Source organism: Physeter macrocephalus, chromosome 6, assembly GCF_002837175.3.
Source record: "Physeter macrocephalus isolate SW-GA chromosome 6, ASM283717v5, whole genome shotgun sequence".
Classification (NCBI taxonomy): domain Eukaryota; kingdom Metazoa; phylum Chordata; class Mammalia; order Artiodactyla; family Physeteridae; genus Physeter; species Physeter macrocephalus.
The window spans coordinates 26,874,932-26,895,951 of NC_041219.1; the positions used below are offsets into that span (position 1 = coordinate 26,874,932).

The 21,020-nt window shown below is 33.9% G+C and overlaps 1 protein-coding gene across 4 annotated transcripts in view; it reads right to left on the minus strand.

Moving 5' to 3' along the window:
• Window positions 1–21,020, minus strand: part of EEA1 (early endosome antigen 1) — a 144,559-nt gene that overhangs the window by 58,950 nt on the left and 64,589 nt on the right. For all 4 annotated transcript variants that reach the window (XR_008617557.1, XM_055085245.1, XM_024127152.3 and 1 more), the window contains 3 exons: window positions 15,916–16,032; window positions 7,225–7,563; window positions 911–1,060 (listed from right to left, as the gene is read on the minus strand). Coding sequence is in view for 3 of the 4 variants with exons in the window: in XM_055085245.1 (XP_054941220.1) it covers window positions 911–1,060; window positions 7,225–7,563; window positions 15,916–16,032 (606 nt within the window). In the remaining variant the exon portion in view is untranslated. The remainder of the gene's footprint in view (window positions 1–910; window positions 1,061–7,224; window positions 7,564–15,915; window positions 16,033–21,020) is intronic.

Here is a 21,020-nt window from a genome sequence, read left to right on the forward strand (position 1 = left end):
CAGCGGCCATGGCTCACGGGCCCAGCCGCTCCGCGGCATGTGGGATCCTCCCAGACCGGGGCGCGAACCCGGTTCCCATGCATCGGCAGGCGGACGCGCAACCACTGCGCCACCAGGGAGGCCCCTATTATTGTTTTTATATACTAATATGATCAAAGAATTAATTATATATAATTAATTATATATTTATTTTTAGTTAATTATTTTTAATTAATTATATAATTATTTTTGTAACAGTATCAATATTTGCTTTGCTTTCTTCACAACAATCATAATTATCACTTATTGGGAAACAACAGCATGATCTACCACACTAAGATTTTGGGTCTAGAAGAAAATCTTTTGCTGAAGCTACAGATTTTAACTCTCAGGGTTTGTTCAATTCTAATAAAAGACATAATTTAATGATAACTTTTACTTTAACCAAATAGCAGTTACTATTTTTGCCAACTACAGCTTAAATTAGGATAGCATACAATCTTATGTTTAATTTTTAAAAGAGAAAATCCTTAAATGCAAACTCAAAGTTTATATGCACCAACTACATGTCATTAATGCCCTCAGCAACTGTTCATTTTTGAGAGTCATTAGGAATTGGTCCTTCCTGGATAGGAAGACTCTTCTTGAGCAGCCTGACAGGTTCACCCCGAGAATTTATCCTGCCTAAACCTGACGAGTAGCCTTCTTTGCACATTTTTGTTGAGAACTTTAGGGAATACAATCACAACAAAATGACTTAATGCGTTTAATAAATAGTACGTTTTAACTGGGGAGAAATAAAAGTCCCTACTTAAAGTTAAAAAAATCCAATTAAAGCTCTTGACCATAAAAAGATTAAAGACAATATTTAAGATGCCTCAAATCTATCAATAAATGTACTAATGTAAACTCATTTGAAATGAGAGCTTACCTCTTCTTCTAAACGAGAAAGTTTGAGCTGTAGATCAGCCACTTGTTGTTCTTTATCCATCAGCTTTTCACTTGAAAGCTGTCTCTGTTCCTTCAGCCTACCATGAGCTTCCCCTAGTTGGCGCTCCGTCTCCAGAAGTTTGCTGTGTAACTTTAGAAAAGGAAAAAAAAGTAAGTACATATGTATAAACACACCTACAATCACCACCATTACTACTACCACCTACTTTCCAAACAATGTTTTATTTTTCACCAATATAAACATAATATATTAATTTTCATGATACTTTAGAGGAACCTAAGGTCCAATTGAATTTTAATCACATAAATTATGACTCACATAAAACTGTAACCAAACATCACAGGTTTCAGGGTTTTTGCACTCTTTAAAAAAAAAAAAAAAAAAAACCCAGAAAACCTGAGGCTCTTGTTTAGATATAAGTGTTGTAATCACTTGAGGAACTTAAATAAAACAAAACTTAAAAATTAAGACACTTAAGGCACATTCAGACCTATTCCACTGGAGTTTTTAGAATCCCAAAGTGATTCTTGTAGTTTTCCCATAATTATGAACCACCACAATTGACTTCTTACATTTGCGTACTGAATAGAGCACAAAGCATTCTCAAGTCCTCAAACTGGCACACAATTTCTAAATAAAATAGAGGAAAGAATAGTTTCTTAAAATATTAGGTGATTCTCATTCATTAACTTTAAAATTGCCACCTAGCTAAAACTAAAGGAGAAATTTGTCTTGGAGCTAGAACTATCACTTTCTCAAATTCCTTATTTTCGCTAATACTACCAGAAATAACAGCTGGTTTCTCTTGTGGGATTGGCTGGGGGTGGGTCCATTAAAAAAAAGTTTGTATTAATTTTAGAAGAATTACTGCACAAGTGCTGGGAGTACAGAAAAAAAAAAAGAGTGGCATGGAGATAAAGATGCAAGACATTCAGCGAGGCTTACACACTAAGAGTACTTCTACACCCCAGCCTCATAACACATTAAATCAAATCTCAGCATGTGCCTCAGCAAAACTGGAAATTAATAACAAGCATTCTATACAATTGCTTTCAACCAAACCCATTCATGTTAAATCTGAAAATATTAAGAATCTATAGCCTTTGTGTCATATATACACTTATATACTCTATACTTGCATATTTCTCCATAAAAATTCACAGTTGGCAAGGAAAAAATAAAGTTCTATCAGAAGAGTGGACACCCACTATTTTCTTATGCTATGAAGCAACCTGCGGCTGTCAAAATATATCCTATCCTCAATAAAGAAAACCAAAGTGGATTTCTAAAGTAAAGCATGCTTCAATCTAACTAAAACAGGAATCAGTAACAGTTAAAGAAAAGACATTTATTTTATTCTTGTCCTAAGCCAGCACCCTGACATCTCTCTGTTTTCTTCTTCTTCTTCTTAAAATGCAGTGAATTAGCACTGTAGTAACTACCCAAACCCTCTCCTTCTCACTACAAGAAGTAGATCCAATCCTGGTATGTGAAAGCAAAGGAGGCCTTCAAAGTAAATTCATATTTCAAGCATCTAAGTGCTTGATCTCTTACAGACAGGCATCACCTACATCTAGTTCCTGAATTTGTTAGATAAGAATCACCCAATATCATTATTAACACAAAGATAATCAGACTTCTCCCCTAGAAGTTTAGATTTAGTACATTTGAGCTGAAGCCCAGAAATCCTATTTTCATAACAAGAATCAGATGATATTTAGTTTCAGGAATCATTTGCCAAAAAGCAACACTTTAAAAAGTAGCAGTTTTCAATCTAAACTACACAGTACAATCACAGGGGAAACATTTAAATACACCAATGCCCAGGCCTATGCCGGAGATTATGGCATAACTGAGTGGAGGGTGAGGCCTTGATATTGGTAATTTCTTAAATTTCCCCAGGTGATTCTGGTGTGCAGACAGAGTGAAGAACCACCAAATTAAAGATAAGTGTTGCTCTGGATGTAGAAAACAAACTTATGGTTCCCAGCAAGTGAGGTGGGGCTGGGGGGGTCGCGTGTGGAATAAATTGGGAGATTGGGATTGACATGTACACACTACTATATATGGAATGGATGGCTAGTGAGGAGCTACTGTGTAGCATGGGGAGCTCTACTCAATACTCCTCTGGTGGCCTATATGGGAAAGAAGTCTAGAGAAGAGTGGATGTGTAGATGTGTGTGGCTGATTCTCTTTTCTGTGCACCTGGAACTGACATGGTATCGTGGGTCAACTATACTCCAGTAAAAATTTTTTATTAAATAAATAAAGATAACTGTTGCTCTGAAGCGAAGATTTACTAAAGGGGTGAAAAAAGAGATATTATATATTTATAAATAACTGTCATTCTTTACTGTACAATCCTGATAAATCCCTGATCTTTAATAAAGAGATGAATCTCAAATCAAAGCTGCCCAAGGGTGTAAGCAGGCCAAAATCCCTTAAGCCATAATGCCTATACCATTTTAGAGTAAATATGTTAAGGAAAAAAAAGGATAAACTAAGAGCAAAAATAATACATCCTGGAATTATTAATAGAATGGTCTATCCTAAAGTTACATTTTGAGATATACATACATGTATATGTTCTCTGAGAAATTTAGTTTTGTAAACTTATATACATAATTCTTTATTCATTAAGTTCCAATTAATGTTTGCTAAGTGCCAGGCCCTATTCCAAATGCTTCACAGATATTAACTAATTTAATCCTTATAATAACCCTATGAAGACAGTTCCATTCTTATCCTCTTTTTGATAGATGAGCAAACTGAGGTACAAATTAAATAACTTGTCCAAGCTCACACAGCTTGTAGGCCACAGAACTGGAACTCAGAAAGCTGGTTCTTAAATCCACACTCATAAACCACTATGCTATTTGAGATGGCATGTTAGATAATTTTTTTTAATTAATTTGGGTATATGGGTTAGGGAGTGGGAGATGCAAACTACTGGGTTAGACAGGTTCAAGGACATACTGTACAACATGGGGAATAAAGCCAATATTTCATAATAACTGTAAAGAAAAAGAAACCTTTAAAAATTTTATAAAATTTTTTAAAAATTAAAAAAAGTAAATTGATGACTAATTGTTTAATTACATAACATAATTATCTGCACATCTGTGGCTATTTAAAAAGTGCTCACGAACACAAATATGAAGAATATGGGGTACTTTGTTTTCAAGTCCTTTGTTGACAATTGACAGCTATCTATTTTTGTCAGCACTGATATGGGAGCTGAGGATACAGTGGAGAGCAAAACAAACCCAGTTCATCCCTACACTCTTTAAGGATGCTGAAAGAAAGTTTAAGGTGAGGTTCACTTCCATTCTTCCAATAATTACTTACTGAAAGCTCTAAGTATAGAGGCTGATAGAGTACAGAATAAAACAGATTCCTCAAATTAAGTAGCTCACCATCCAAAGGGAATGGTAGATAATACGCAAGTAAACTAACTATATACAGTATAAAGTATTATAAAGAAGAAGCTTCCTGGAATAAAGTAGGATCCAGAATAAATGGAAAATAAGCTATTGAAATAGAGTGGTCCAGAAAGCTTTATTGAGGAAACAATACCTGAGCAAGCTTTATGAAGAACTGAAATCAAGAACACTCTAAGAAAAAAACATGGGCAAAGGACCTAAGGCAGGAGAGTGCTTTGAAGTGTTGGAGTGTTTGAGGAACTGAAAGGAGATCATTATGGCTGCTTCACATGTTGGAGACAAGCTTGAAAACAGACATAGTGTGGACCATACTACACACAAGTGCTTACATGACCAAGTAAGATATTTGGATTCAATTCAAAGTGTAAGCAAAGCCACTGAGGTTGTTAAGAAGAGGAATAAAGTGATATCCTTCACATTTTAAAACACGGCCTCTGGCTTCCATACGGAGAATAGACTAAGGAGGTCTCTAGAAAAAGGAAACCTGTAAAAAGGCTAACAGTAGCCCAGGTGAGCAATGGCAGCAGCTGAGATTAGGGTGGTAGCACTACAGATGAAGAGAAGAGGACAGATTTGAGTCATGCTTTGAAGGTAGAATCCAGACAGCATGCTGAAGAGAAGATAAATGGTATCACTTCAAGGTCTTCAGTACAACCTCTTTATTTTGTACAGAATTGTGACTAAACCATATAATTAGGTACATTCAAGTCTTTGAATAAAAATATTGTTTGAGTAGGTTCTCAAAAATTCCTGATGCCCCTCCACCCACTGACAACCAAATGAAACCCAAATTCCTCAGCCTGCTATTCAAAAGCCTGCATAATAAACTTCCAAATGCTCTTTGGATTCAAAATAGTCCACTACTATTACACATACCCTATCCTCAGAGCAAATGCATGTCCCTCCCCGGTTCTTGTAATACTTCCCTGACTCTAGTTTACTTTTCTGCCTGGAAGACCCTCCTGCCTTCAAACTGCTACTTGTCGAAACCCATCCAATATTCACAATTTCAAGCACCACCTCTCTCTCACACAAAGCTTTTCTTGATCACATTAACAGGACAAACTAATTATACAATATGAAGTACTATGGGGCGGGAAGAGAAAACAGGAGAGGAACTCTTCCAAATTCCCATGGTATATGAGATCATTTTAATTCTCACATTCATTGGTATAAGATACTACTTGCCTCATCCTCAATGAGATTTACATAATCATTTAAGGTAGGTACTGTTTCCTTTCTCATTTCTGTATCTCCTAATAAACAAGGCATAGTGTCTTTTAGAAACCGTAAATGCCCCATTTGTTCATTTCAACTGAAAGGCAAAAATCTAAGTTATATTTAAGTTATTCACTGATATCCCCAAGCCTCTGTTTCCTTCGATTATGAATGCCTGCATTTGTTCATTCACTTACTTACTAAAACATCTGCTGATTAATAAGTAAAATGCCAGGTAGTTGGGATAAAAAATGAATAAGACATGGTCTCTGCACCCGAAGAGTTCAGTCTAGTGAAGGAAGAAAGATACATAAGTTATGATAATATACTATACTGTGATAAGTAAAACAATCAAGATATGTAAATGCTTAAGCCATCTCTGGAGGGGGTGGTGGTGAGAAGTGGCAATATGCAGAAAAAGATTTCTGGAAAAGTGACAAGTGGAGTAAGTTGTATTTATCAGGGAGAAGAGAAATAGGAAGAGTATCTCAGGCTAAGAAGACAGAGGACTGATGCCACAAAAGCCAAGTATCACTGCTCTATAAATGAAAATAGTTGAAAATTATCCAAAAAAAAGTGGCTGAGGACTTTAATCTCCCCCAAATTTCCATTTTTCTACCAACTTTAATGTTACCTATAAGAAATAATTAGAATAGAGAATTCAAAAATTAAGTTAATGGCAAAGTCAGAACTTCCATGAAACTTCTGATAGATATTATTTACCTATAAAAAATAGTTGTTAGACAGACCTACTAGAGCATGGACTTGAGGACATGGGGAGGGGGAAGGGTAAGCTGTGACGAAGTGAGAGACCTACTAGAGCATGGACTTAGAGGGGAGAGATATGGGAACATATGTATATGTATAACTGATTCACTTTGTTGTAAAGGAGAAACTAACACACTATTGTAAAACAGTTATACTCCAATAAAGATGTTAAAAAAAAATAAAATAAAATAAAATAAAATAAAAATAGTTGTTAGGACTAATTTGTTTTCTTCTTTTAAAATATCTATTTTTTATATTATTGGTTTAACAGTAATTATATTTTTTAAATTTAGTAATAAGAAAAGAAAAAAGATAAGAATTTTTAAATAAAAGAATGATCAACAATTTGAATTATTATAATAGCTAATACCTGCTGAGTACCTACCATGTACCAGGTACCATTCTAAGCAATTTATATGTATTAATTCATAAACACTTCACAATAATACTATATGACAGATACTTTTTTTTTTTTTTTGAAGTATGCGGGCCTCTCACTGTTGTGGCCTCTCCCTTTGTGGAGCAAAGGCTCCAGACGCGCAGGCTCAGTGGCCACGGCTCACGGGTCCAGCCACTCCACGGCATGTGGGATCTTCCCGGACCGGGGCACAAACCCATGTCCCCTGCATTGGCAGGCGGGCTCTCAACCACTGCGCCACCAGGGAAGCCCGATACTATCATTTTAAGGGAAACTGAAATTAAGAGAAATGAGATCTGACTCAAATCTATAGGTTGTGAAAATTAAGTTATTTTTTTTTAAATGACAACTTTTTTAATGAACTATATTATGATCAAACAACCATCAAACACACTAAGAAGAAACCATAGGGGGAATTACAATAAATAAATGTTAACAGCTCTTACTTGATTAATTTCACTTTGGAGTTGTAATCCATGCTGTTCCTTTTCTTCTCTCTGTTGTTGTAGTTGTTTAAACTCTGCCTTAAGATGCTGGTGCTTGGTCTCCACTTCTGATAATTCTTCTTTGAGCTTTTGAGTAGCCTCTCCCTTTTCACCTAGCTCTGCCTGTATTCTCTGCAGTGAGGTTTCAGATGCAGATAACCTTGACTGAAGCTGTTGACAATCTAGGTCTTTTTGATGAAGGCTTGCTTGTATATTCTTTTTACTCATACATTCTTCATTATGTTTCTCCTCTAACTGAGTATAGTCCAGTTCTTTCTTCTGCAACTTTTCAGTCAAGTTCTGAAATAACAATTTAACAATTTTTTTCTTTTCCTAATATTTTTAATTATTCTAATTATTCAAATAATCTTTAGAGCAGTATCATTTCCTACTAAATGTTTTAGTAAATATTATAACATAAACACAGTGAAAATATTTTAATCGAGAAGAATTAAATTGTTATATACTAACTTACGGTTTTATTATTGGTCTACTTGACTAAGCTCTATTAATATAATTTAAGAATTACCGACAAAATTTTGACATAAAATGAAAACACTAAAATCTACTAACTAGATTCTTTTTTGTGTGTGTGTGGTACGCGGGCCTCTCACTGTTGTGGCCTCTCCTGTTGCGGAGCACAGGCTCCGGAAGCACAGGCTCAGCAGCCATGGCTCACGGGCCCAGCCGCTCCGCAGCATGTGGGATCTTCCCGGACCTGGGCACGAACCCGTGTCCCCTGCATCGGCAGGCGGACTCTCAACCACTGCGCCACCAGGGAAGCCCTACTAACTAGATTCTTTAGGCTATGCAACATATTTATAACCTCCCATTTGAGTTAAACATTGAAACTACCCCTCTATTATCAAAAATTACTTTAAGTAACAAATGGCAATTCTGATTTTTGGCTTTGCAATTTCAAAATTGGTAAGAGCTTTAGCAATAACAATACCATTTACTGCTCTAGTATGCCTGATTCTACTGATTCCTCATTTTTGCTCTTCTTGACAAACATCATTTTTAAGAGTCACAACTTTAAGACTTACTCAAATTTCTTTCTAGGTCTATAAAACAGTGATCTAAAAATATCACTTACCTGCCTTATATTTGTTATTTTACTCAATACTATCAAGTACGAAATATAAAAATGACACCTCCAATCAAAGATCTGGATCAACCAGCCTAATCAAATGTTAAAGTCTGGGCTCAGTGGAGTTTTTACTACTAATATTGAACATTTTTAGTCAAGATATTTACACACAAGATATGGATCAGAATTTGACTCAACTCTGTAAGAAAGATAGCCAGGAAAAGAAGCCACTATAAGCACCTGATGAGTCAATCATGGACATTTATTATACTCATTTTTATATACAGTGTGCTAGAAGGGGATAATACAGAAATAGTGGAGGGCAAGCAAAACTTCTGGCCTTTAAACAGACTATAATCTAAATGAAACACATATAAAAATTTTTTTCTAAGTTAAAACATAATGCACACAGATTAATACAAAAGCTGTGTTAAATTTCTCAAGTGCACAATTTTTTTTAAATGAAAAGAGCAAAGTCAGGTGGGGCTAACTAGTAAGTTAAAATCACCTGAAAACAAAGTTTGAACTTGGTAGTGAGAGGAGTTAAAGATAAGGTATACATCACTCATGCCATCTGCTCTATACAAAAAGACACAAAGGAACAGACAAACAAGTTGCAAGAGGGGACACAGGGGAGTAATAAGTTTAGATAACAGAGTGGGAAAGGCAGCAGTTCTGGTTCTTAAACACGCGTCTAAGAAAAAGTTCATTAATGTAAATTACCAAGTAGAAATATACTATAGAAAAAGCAGTGTCAAAAAGATACAAGTATATGTAAGAAAGACAAAATGGGAGACAAAGTAAAAAGAGCACCCAGAAGTTTTCAGTAAAATTAGCAAAGAAATGTGTCTTGACTGACCAACAGACACAGAACAAAAGAGGTAGAGCCAAAAGACTACAGAAAAAAAATAATAATTTTGAGTCAAACTACTTGTTAGGAAAGTTCTCTTTTTATAAACATTTTTTGTCTTACTCGTTAGTAACTCCACATCTTTCTTGACTTGATTTCATACTTTTTCTTTTAAGAAAATAATATTTATTTTAGAATTCATAAGCTAAATTAAGTCTATTCATTGATCATTATAAATGCCTTGTGTCTTTTCAAAGAAAATTCTAAGTTACTAAATTTTATGAATGCAACCATGCTCACAAATACTTGGGTGGGATATAATTTTAAAACATGCTACAAAAATTAAGGCTAGTAGTGAGGTAGTGAGCCTTCCTCATAGGCTTACTCATAAAGTGCCCAAGTAATCCTACTAGTTCTATACATAAAGGACCCCTCAGACAGCTTTACTCTTTCAGAAGCAAAAATACATTACAACCATTCACTTTAAAATTCACTTATCCTAAAAAATTAATCAAAATCTCCCTGCTTTATTGCACAGATGATAATTAAATTTTATTTAAAAGAACCCAAACCACTTTCTTTTTAAATAACCTAATCCACTCACCTTATATATATTTTTATATGCAAAAGGCTTACTATATTTAGTATCACAGACTTTTTATCCTTATTGTGGTCTTCTCATGGAATCTGAAGCAAAGTCTAGTGAATACATGGTTTTTGAAGATTGATTTTTTTTTAAGTACAGTAGAATCCATTAAAGAAAACAGTAATTGCACTTTCACTTCTCTATATTAATCCTTACAACAAAAGATGAGTAGACATTATCATCCCCATTCTGTGGATGAAGAAGCTAAAGCTGAAAGAAGCTGATATGACTTAGCCAGGTAGCAGAGTCACGTAAGATGATTCTAAGTCCAATAAAGTTTTCACAACACAATTCAGACACTCCGTGAGTCAATTCAGGCTTCCCAAAGCATACACTATTCAAGTTTAAATTATAAAATGAATGTTAAGCTTAACTCATAACATAATTATCATTTGAGTAAGCAAAATTATTTCCTTCCGAATGTCCAGTCCTCTTTTGACTTCCTCACCAACTGTTCTTTCAACATATTTCCTTACAGAGACAATTTCCCTATATTAGACTCTGTTATTCACTTGTTACTAGCCCAGGTAATGAGAAAAAGTGAAAAAAGAATGGCATTTTTTATTGCTTGATAGCTTACAAGGTGGTTTCAAGGATCTCATCTCATTTGTTCCTCAAAACAGCTTTGTGAGAAAGAACAAACTGAACTACTTGTACCTCTCCAACATTTTATATTTTGCGCTCTTACATGTCCCCATGCCTTCTGTATCTAGCTCTCAAAATGAAATGCCATTAACCCCTCTGCCATGTGACATGCTCCTAAGCATCCTTAAAGACTAAGCTAAAGGGACTTCCCTTGTGGCGCAGTGGTTAAGAATCCGCCTGCCAATGCAGGGGACACGGGTTCAATCCCTGGTCGGGGAAGCTCTCACATGCCGCTGAGCAACTACGCCCGCACCCGAGCACCACAACTACTGAGACTGCGCACTAACAGCCCGTGCTCCACAACGAGAAGCCACCTCAATGAGAAGCCTGCGCACCACAACTAGAGAAAGCCCGCATACAGCAATGACGACCCAACACAGCCAAACATTAATTAATTAATTTAAAAAAAAAAAAAAACAAGACTAAGCTAAAAAGTTATGTCTTCAAGAGTCTTTCCTGATTTACTAGGCAGTAAGTTAGGAAAACATCCACCTTGGTCTTGACTCAACTCTGCATCACAAAACTCACAGTAAATAAAAACAGTAACAACAAACATTCAATGAGGTGCTTACTCTAAGCCAGGCAGTGAAGCACTTCAACATCTATTAATTTTTTTTATACTCATATGAATCCTAAGAGGCAAATAAATATAACAGTACTTCTTAGCAGAAGAGGAAAGAGACTCTGAGAGGCTCTGGGTTACAGCCAGTCAGTGACAAAGCTGGGATTTAAACATGCCTTTCACCACTGTACTATGCTGTTCATCTCAATATACTACTTTGCAATACAGTGGTAATACACAGCAATACAACTACTTGCCATATCTGGCTTCTGCTTTGGCCTATGAGCATCTTAATACTGAGACTGTGGGAAAGCGGAGAGCAATGAAGGATGGAAAATGGGTAAGAGGTGAGACCCGAAAAATAACTCAGTCTCTTACAATGACCTATATTGATCATATTAGTAGCTTTAAATAAGCATATGATTTTGTTCAGAATTTATATGGAAATAGTTAATTAAATTGAGCTGCAGAATTTTGTTTAAATGTCAGCATATGATTCTTATTAGAAACTAAAAAGGAAATTTCTTCAAGATTCCTGGCTTGTTTTTAAGTTTTCAAAGCCAGTGATTAAAAAACTCTGGTTTAATGCTGAAAATCTTGACATTAACACAAAAGCAACTATTTTTTCAATTCATTATATTTTATAATGTTATCTACCTTGATGCTGCCTATGACCCACAAAAGCTGCCCAAGGCATTTCATTAATAGGCTTCAAAAGACCAGGCACAGAGATTTCCAAATTCATAATACTTGGATATCACCACTGTCAACAATCATAGTTTGCCAAGGACTTGGGTGAGGTCTCGAGGTGGGGGAGCAAGGATAATAAAAAAAGGTAGATGCACATCTGTGCTTGCTGTAACCAGTGAAAAAAATCCTAAACAGGAAAACACTTCGAATAAAAATTTGAAGTCTTACTTATGTAAAGATTATTAAGATTAGTAGAAAATCCTATTATTCCCTAATCAAAAATATCCTGATTTTACCATACTAAACCATCTTGAGTCCATGTATTATTCATAAAAAAAACATAGTACTTCCTTTAATAGTGTGAATGTATATATGCATGTGTGAATATATATATATATATATATGCACACACAATCTGTGCCTCATTATCCCTTATTAATAGTTTAATGTTTCAAACATACAAAATAAATTACACTGATCATAAACATCCATTGTGTGTACCCCTCTGGTAAATTTCCAAGAGGTAGAAGGTCAACTCTGAGCTCAAAGAAATTAAAAATCAAACTGAGGGACAAAGATAAAACTAGAGTATATGTGGAAGTTTTCTACATATAGCTTGACAGGAGGGGAAAAAAAGGGGGTAGGGAGACACAGAGGTCTTCATAAAACGTAAAAGAGATTAAATTTTAAAAACCAGTCAGCACCAGGAGTATACGGAAAAATGGACAATGGTAAACTGGTACAATTACTCTGGAAAATAGTTTGGGATCACCTAGTAAATTTGATTATGTATAGCCTATAACCCAGCAATTTCACGTGAGACTACATAACAGAGAAATTCTTACACAAATGCATGAGATTTGTTATGTGAATGTTCATAGCCGCAATATTTGAAATAGCAAGAAAAAAGAAAAACTGTGAAAAATAGGAAGTATATATGGGTCACTTCTGCTGCATACCAAATAATATAACTGTCATACAGAAGAGCATTTATGTGATTGAATTATAAACTGAGCTAGTTGCTTTTTTCCATGAAACACCATTTTTAAGAATGACAGACAAACTGTGACTATTCAGACTTGGGGAGGAAGAATATCTGTCACTTCAAAGGATAGAACTGATAGTATTGGTTGCCAATGATAAAATTCAAGCTTCCAAATGAAGCTTAGAATTTTGGAAAACTTGTATCCACCACCATGAGCTTGACACTTCCTCATACCTATAAAGTATTCTAAGATTGATAGTGATATTGACAAATGTGATTAGTTTTATATTGTACAATGAAATGTGTCAATAATTGGGAAAAAAATCTGCATAACTCAGTGAACCAATATTTTCCACATGACTAATGCATAATGTTACAAAATCATGCACAGGAAAGACCCATTCTAAAGGCAAGACAGAGGAAAAGATTTTATTGTTACAAAGTACAAAAATTGCATGACTATGGTTTCAGATTCTACACTGTAATTAACTTTTGAGAAACTATACTTTAGTTTCAGTATAATATCAAATAAAAATAGCTACAATTATCTGAAAAGGTTATTAAGATAGTCCCCCCTTTTCCAACTACACATCTGTGAGACTAAATTTTCTTCACACGCTTCAAACATATCACAACAGATTAAATGTAAAAGCAGATATGAGAATTAATTAAGTCATTAAAGCAAAGCCAACAAATTCACCATACCTTTGAGTAAAAAGATTTAATAACTTCCTATTCCTCCACCACCAAAAAAGATGGGAAAAAAAAGTATTGATACCAATACCTGCCTTATCCCAAAACTAAATATTATCTGTGGCTCATCTTTAAAGAACCAAGGCGGAAAATATTAACATTACAGAATACAGAATAAGAACAAAGTTGGAGGTCTCACACTTTCTGATTTCAAAACTTATTGAAACATACAGTAGTCAAAACAATGTGGTACTGGCATAAAGAAAGACATATAGACCAACAGAGGAAGACTAGAGAGCCCAGAAATAAACACTCACATACATGGTCAAATGATTTTCAACAAGGGCTCCAGGACCATTCAATAGGAAAAGGACAGTCCTTTCAACAAATGGTGCTGGGAAAACTGGATTTCCATATGCAAAAGAATGAAACTGGACCCTTACCTTACACTATAAAAAAATTAATTCACAATGAATCAAAGACCTAAAACTATAAAACTATTAGAAGAAAACATAGGTGAAAAGCTTCATGATGCTGAACTTAGCAATGATTTCTTGGATATGGCACCAAAAGCATAGCAACAAAAATAAAAATAGATAAACTGAATTCTCTCAAATTTAAAACTTCTGTGCATCAAAGGTGTGATACTGTAAAATATACATTTGGTCTTGGTCCCCATTTCTGGAACCAGGCTCCTAAAACCCCAGGAATTCCCTATGTGATAAGAGCAATAAAGATATCCTTTGTTATTCCTAACAAGCCCCTTTCAACCACCTATGAGTTCGTATTAATGAGGTGATTTTTTAGAAAGCCCTAAGGACGGGGGTTGGTTGCCAGGGGAACCAACCTTGAAGAAAAGGTTGGAACTTTCAGTACCACCCTGACCTCCAGGGAGGGAAGAGGGGCTAAAGGTTGAATTAATCACCAGTGGTCAATGATTTAATCAATCATGCCCGTGTAGGAAGGAAAGGGTTTTGAGAGACTCTGAGTTGAATACGTGGAGAGCACCCAGAGAAAGCATGGAAGCTTCAAACCCTTTCACACATATCTCGCCCTATGCATCTCTTCCATCTCACTGTTCTTATGTTATAGTCATCTATAATAAGCCAGTAATCTAGTAAGTAAAATGTCTTCCCAAATTTTGTGAGTTACTCTAACAAATTAATCACACCGGAGGCAGGGGATTAGGAACCTCCCATTTATAGCCAGTTGGTCAGAAGTACAAGTAACAAGCTGGACTTTCAATTGGTGTCTGAATTGGGACGTGTGGCAGAGGTGGGGTTGGGGTGCTCAGGCAGCCCTGCAGGACTGCACCCTTCATCTGTGGAATCTGATGCTAGCTCTATGTAAGCAGTGTAAGAACTGAGCTAAACTGTAGGACACCCAGCTGGTGTTGAGAACTGTTAATATACGGAACACCCTCACATCTGATGTCAGAAGTGAAGTTGTAGTACAGTATTGAGAGGAGAGACACACAGGAGCGTTTTTCCTTTATAAAAAGATACAATCAACAAAGTGAAAAGGCAACCTAAGAAAAATATTTGCAAATCATATATCTGATAAGGGGTTAATATCAAAAACATATAAAGAATTCCTACAACTCAACACAAAAACACAAACAACCCAAAGAAAATTACATAGCCAAAAGCATATGAAAAGATGCTCAACCTCCTAATCATTAGGGAAATGCAAATCAACCATGAGGAGATACCACCTTAACACTCATTAGGATGGTTACTATAAAAAAAAGACAAATAAAAATCACAGAAAATAACAAATGTTGGCAAGGATGTGAAGAAACTGTTGAATCCTTGTGCACTGTTGATGGGAATTTAAAAGGATACAGCCACTATGGAAAATAGTATGGCGATTTCTTCAAAAAACTGAAAATAGAATTACCAGTACGATCCAGCAATTCCAATTCTGGGTATCTACCCAAAAATAAATGAAAGCAGGATCACAAATAGATATTTGTATACCCACATTGAAAGCAGCACTACTGACAATAGAACTAGCCAATAGAACTAGCCAAAAGAAGGAAGCAACAGATGATAGATAATACAATATATACATACAATGTAATATAACCTTAAAAAGGTAGGAAATTCTGATACATGCTATAACATGAATGAACCTTGAGTACATTATCCTATGTGAAATAAGCCAAACACAACAAGACAAACACTGTATGATTCCACTCATATGAGTTACTTAGAATAGTAAATTCATAGATATAGAAAGTAGAAGGGGTTTGGGGCAGGGGAGACAGTGAATGGGGAGTTGTTTAATGAGTGTTGAGTTTAGTTTTGCAAGATGAAAAGACTTCTGAAATTGGTTGCATAACAATGTGAATGTAAATAACACTTAAAAAAAGAAACCCACACAGAACAAGTCATACTGTACTGTGCCAATATATAAATAGCATACACAAGATTAAAATTTAAGATCTATAAAATCAATTCACCATTATATGTAGTTTTTAAATTCTCACCTGATTTTTTTGTGTTAATTCATTAACTGAACTTTTAAGTCTTTGTTGTTCCTGCACATACACAGCAACTTCCTGGGGGCCTTTGGCAAGTTCACTCCTCAGCTGGTTTATTGTGGCCTAAAAGGAAAAAAAAAAAAAAATTAGAACGAACTAAAATGAAAAAGGAAATGGAAGCATCCAAAGGTTTTCAGATTACATAGATTTTTGTCATTGTTGTTGAACTGAAATAACTCAGAAATTTCAACTTGATTCTTTATCTTACCACCCCTACATCTTTTCTGGCTGAAAATTAATTTTTAAAATTTATCCAAAATATACAACTTCATTTATTTAATAATACATGAAATGAAAAGTTGACATCCTATTTTATATGTATGAAGTAAGCACCAAACTGCAAACTTGAATTTACTGGCTTTAAATTCTATATTTTAATCCTCCTGAATTTAAAAAGGATATGCAAGTTATGCCTATATTTTCTCCTGGTTTCTGTGCACAGCCTTTTTTTTTTTTTACTTCAAAATCATGTTAAATGCAACAACCAACATAGAATTACCTTTGAAAGTGGTGAATCATTTTTTGGACTGTAATGGAAAGTATTTGTCCAAAGAAGTTATCAAACAGAAGCTATATATAGTTTTATTAACCTGGATCACTCTATGATCATGGAGAATAGCTGGGTATGAATTTGCTTTAATGCATTTAATATTGTTTAAATGAAAATTAATGTCTATTATGAAAACAAGGGTTTAATCATTTAATAAATAAGGTAAGAGAAAGATAAGCAAAGAGCCTGGAAATACAAGCTTCCTATACATGAAAGCTTCAACCACTAGAGAGAGACTAAGTACTGCCTTTTAAGTATGGTTTCCTGCAAGTGATATTAACAGGAGAACTTTTTTCCTTTCTAATACTGCTTACTGGCTTTACTTTTTACATTCTTAACGTTACAATTATTTTCATTGCCTAGATTCTTCATCAGTAAATAAACTATAATATGAATACAATAAATTTCTTAATTTTTTTAAATGAACACATCGGCAGTTACCTATATCATATATTACAAGTGAGTACTTTCATCTTCAAGGAGAAAAATCTTAGAAGGCTACTAATTTATTGTGACAATAATGCCAAGTGATCTTTTGCTACTTCTTTTGGAAAGCCTTCCAGAATGTGTGGCCCTTTTTTTTGTTAAAGGATTCTCATTATAATAAAACCAAGTCCACTGTGGATGAAGGTATAAGGATAATGGATGAAGGTATAAAGTTTTAGAAACAAACTAGTAAACAAGGTAACTGAACTGAATGATCAAACACTTGGGCTTGTTTTAATAACCATAAATTAATGAAACTAGTTTTTTGAGTGCTTTCCAAACTGGTTTAAAGTCAATAAAAAGAGGTTTCAAAAATGTTTTGGGGAATGACAGCATGTCTGAGATACGTTTATGACCTGATTTTTTAAGAAAAACATGTATATAAAATATACTTCAAAGAAGAAAATGTTTAAATATTCATGTATTTTTAAACTGTGTTCAAGTAAAAAGTGTATCCTAAACACTTTGTCTTAAACTGGTCATGTAACCTTGAAATGGATATAGGTATTGGAAGTTTATTTCAATTTGCTATGTCTAACAACTCTGAATCTCAGAATCACTTTCTATTAGCAATATTATGGATGTTAATAAAAATATTAGGAACAATCCAGCTACTTTAAATTAGTATGTTTTAATCATGTAGTACAAATGCCTACTTATCACACAGGAAAATAAATTATCGTATTTAAATCCCTACTTCTAACTCTCTTTCAAAGGAATTACTAGAATATCTTACACATAATAAACAGAAAAAAGTAACAGTGTACTAAAATGCAAATTTTGAGTATATTTCATTAAAATACCATGATTCCACATTAAAGTTTATAAGATACAGTTAGCCATGTGTAACATCTATCTAGTATCTATCTTGCTGATAAATGCCAACATATAAAAGGAACTAAACAAAGAAAATGTAAAGCAAATGTAAAGCAAATGTATCCAAAATTATTTTGTCACATCTTATACCTTTTAGATACAGTAACATAAATAATTTTATAATGTATCCTTCGTACACTAAATATGTATATGTTTTTAAACTAGAATTTTTAAAAATATAAAAGCAAGCATTTAAAATTTTTCACTTTACCCAAGGGGGGAAAAAAGAAAGATGTGGGAAAAGTATACACCTAAAGGTACATTTTAGTTATGGCAAAGGGGAGGAACAGGAATGAATTATAGGACACTTTCACTCTCTCTACTGCACATCATGAGTCGTTTTAATTTTTGACAGTGATCATATGTTTCTATTTTTAAAAAAATAAAGACTGAAGAAAGACAGAATTTCAAAGGAAATAAATACATTCACTATAGCAATATCAATATGGGTGAAATTCAAAAAGAATGTTCTTCAAGTCACACAGACAGTCCTCACCAGTTAATAGGACAAGCTCATCTGTGCCTAGAAATCTTTAGCACTTGCACTTCCTGGGAATGTTGCTCCCAATTCTTCACCCTGCTTCTTGCTTACTTCATTCTTCTCCCATGTATCCTCTTTGAGGATACCTTTCCTGATCATTCTATCTAAAATTGTCCCACATTATTGCCAGCCCCACAACTGTCCATATCCTGCTTTGTTTTTCTATATAGCACTTAGCATTAACTGACTTTCTATCATGATTTGGCTTACTTATACATTATTTGGTTTCCACAAGGAATATAAGCATTATGAGAGCAGGCACTGTATCTTATTCACTGTTGTATTCCCCACATGTAAAATAGTTGCTGACACTCAGGCATTCAAAAAATACTCGCTAAAGGGATGAGTGATTCTATCTCCAAGAAGTTACAAGATATTTGTACACAAGGAGACAGTATATAAGACCCTATAAAACAGTTTGCATTTCCTTAAAGCCACATTATTGAATTTAACATCGAATTTTTACTAAAAAATTTTAAATTACAAAATAATTAAGGAAAAATATTTCACGCAAACCTCCTGCTAGTGCTTTAAGATTATAATTATTGTCCTAATATTCTACTAGTTTTAGTAAATAATCATTTTAAAGATGGTTAAATATTTGCTTGATTAATAAAACAAAAATGAGCATATGTTTGAAGTTCTGAGATTGCCTTAAAACACAAAATTGCCATATGGTGCTAGAAGGTGCTATATTAAAAGTAGTACTAATATTAAAAGCCTTCCAAAAACACATTACCTCAAGTTTAAGCATCTCCATTAGAAAGCAGAAAAAAATAAAATAAAACGATGGATGAAAGGTGGAAGACAAGACTGACAAAAGTACACATTGAACATACAATAAAAAGTCCAAACACACCTCTAAATCTGATCTCTTATGCTAACATACTTTAAAATGATACTTAAATGCTCTCTTTAGTAACTATGCATGAGTGTAATCATACTTATTCCATCTCTTTATAACCTTTTTAGCTTTAAAAATTGAGATTCAAATAAGTATATTTGGAATACAAATAAAATTCTTAAAAAATCATTTCCATTAAAGACAACAACAAATATAAGTTGATTACAGCTTTGATATTTTTAATAATGTAGATTTTTAGGAATAATCCTTTTATTAACCTTAATTTCTGATCTAAAGAAAAGCCAATTATTTAAAAAGTACTTTTAAATGCTTTAGAATGAGTTATTTTCCTATATGCCTTCTAAAATATCTAGATTTTTTAAATGTCAATGAATTCATAAGTTATATTTTTAATGAAAGGAATGGAACATATTTAACAATGTATAATACCAGATTGTATATCTTGAGCCTCAATTAGAAATACCAAACAAATCATTACATTTTTAGTTTCTTTAATTCCTTTTACTGTTTTGTTTCTGATTCCAATGTTTTAGGTTCAGTAAAGCAGTAATATATAAAATAGTTTCTTTTCTATTAAGTTCAAGTTATATAATTCACTAACACAACTGAGAATAAATAGAAATGAATTTTAATAAATTAATAAAATACATGCCAGTTTTCAAGGAGTAAGCAGAAGCTGAAAACAGTTGTAAACAAATAAATGAGATGGAATATTTAGACAGTAATTTTTTTCATATGGAAATGGTATTAGACACAACTCAAAAGTATTTTAAGCTGTACTCAATACAAATATATGTCAAGATATAAAAAGTAATAAAAATAAGTATTAGATCAAGATGAATAGCACAAATTTACTTCTAAGGCAATCACCAGACCACCTAAAATGGGAAATAACATATTATAGAAAGAACACGAGTTTCAGACAGAACTTGAGTTCTAATCCAAGCTTCTTTATGTTAGGTACATGACATTGAACAAGTTATTTAACCTCACTGAGCCCAGATTCCTTAAATATAAAACAAACTTAATACTTAACTTACAGGGTTAAAAGAAATGTCTACTCAAGCATTATTTGGATGGGATTTTATACCTCATGAGACTTGTTTGATTCAGCCTCCCCTTGATTACACATTAGGAGCTTTTTATTGGCTTTGATAAATTCATGAACTCCCTGGAATTATTTGAAAATTTGTGGGACTATGTGTCATTGGGCTACAAAGATCACTTTTGGGAAATCCGCACCTGAAGTTCATAAACTTTAAAGTCTGAAATGTTAAGCATCATAAAGCCTCACATGCCTATGCACGTTGTACCCATAAACTTTCACCATTCCTCCACTGATAAGATATAGGAGGAAATAAAATAAAGGATGACATGGGTTATCTATAATATTTATACTCCATAGCTCATTAATAAGTTACTAATTATGAATAGAGTGGCTTTTAGATCACTAGCTGAAAAACTCTAAGAAAGAGATGCAAGTTGAAATGTCACTATAACTTAACTTTTTAAACTGAAAACATGAAAAACAGAGGTCCACATCACATATGGGAGCGTAACAACTATACATAGTACTAGTTATAACAAAATACCTCCTATGATACAGTAGGAAGGACAAAGGCATTTTTAAGCAAATATATTTACTACACATCCTAGAGTTTGTCATATGCTGACATAACTGTATAAGGGATTAACAGGCCAAAGTCATGCAAGAAATAGTAGAAGAAACTGAG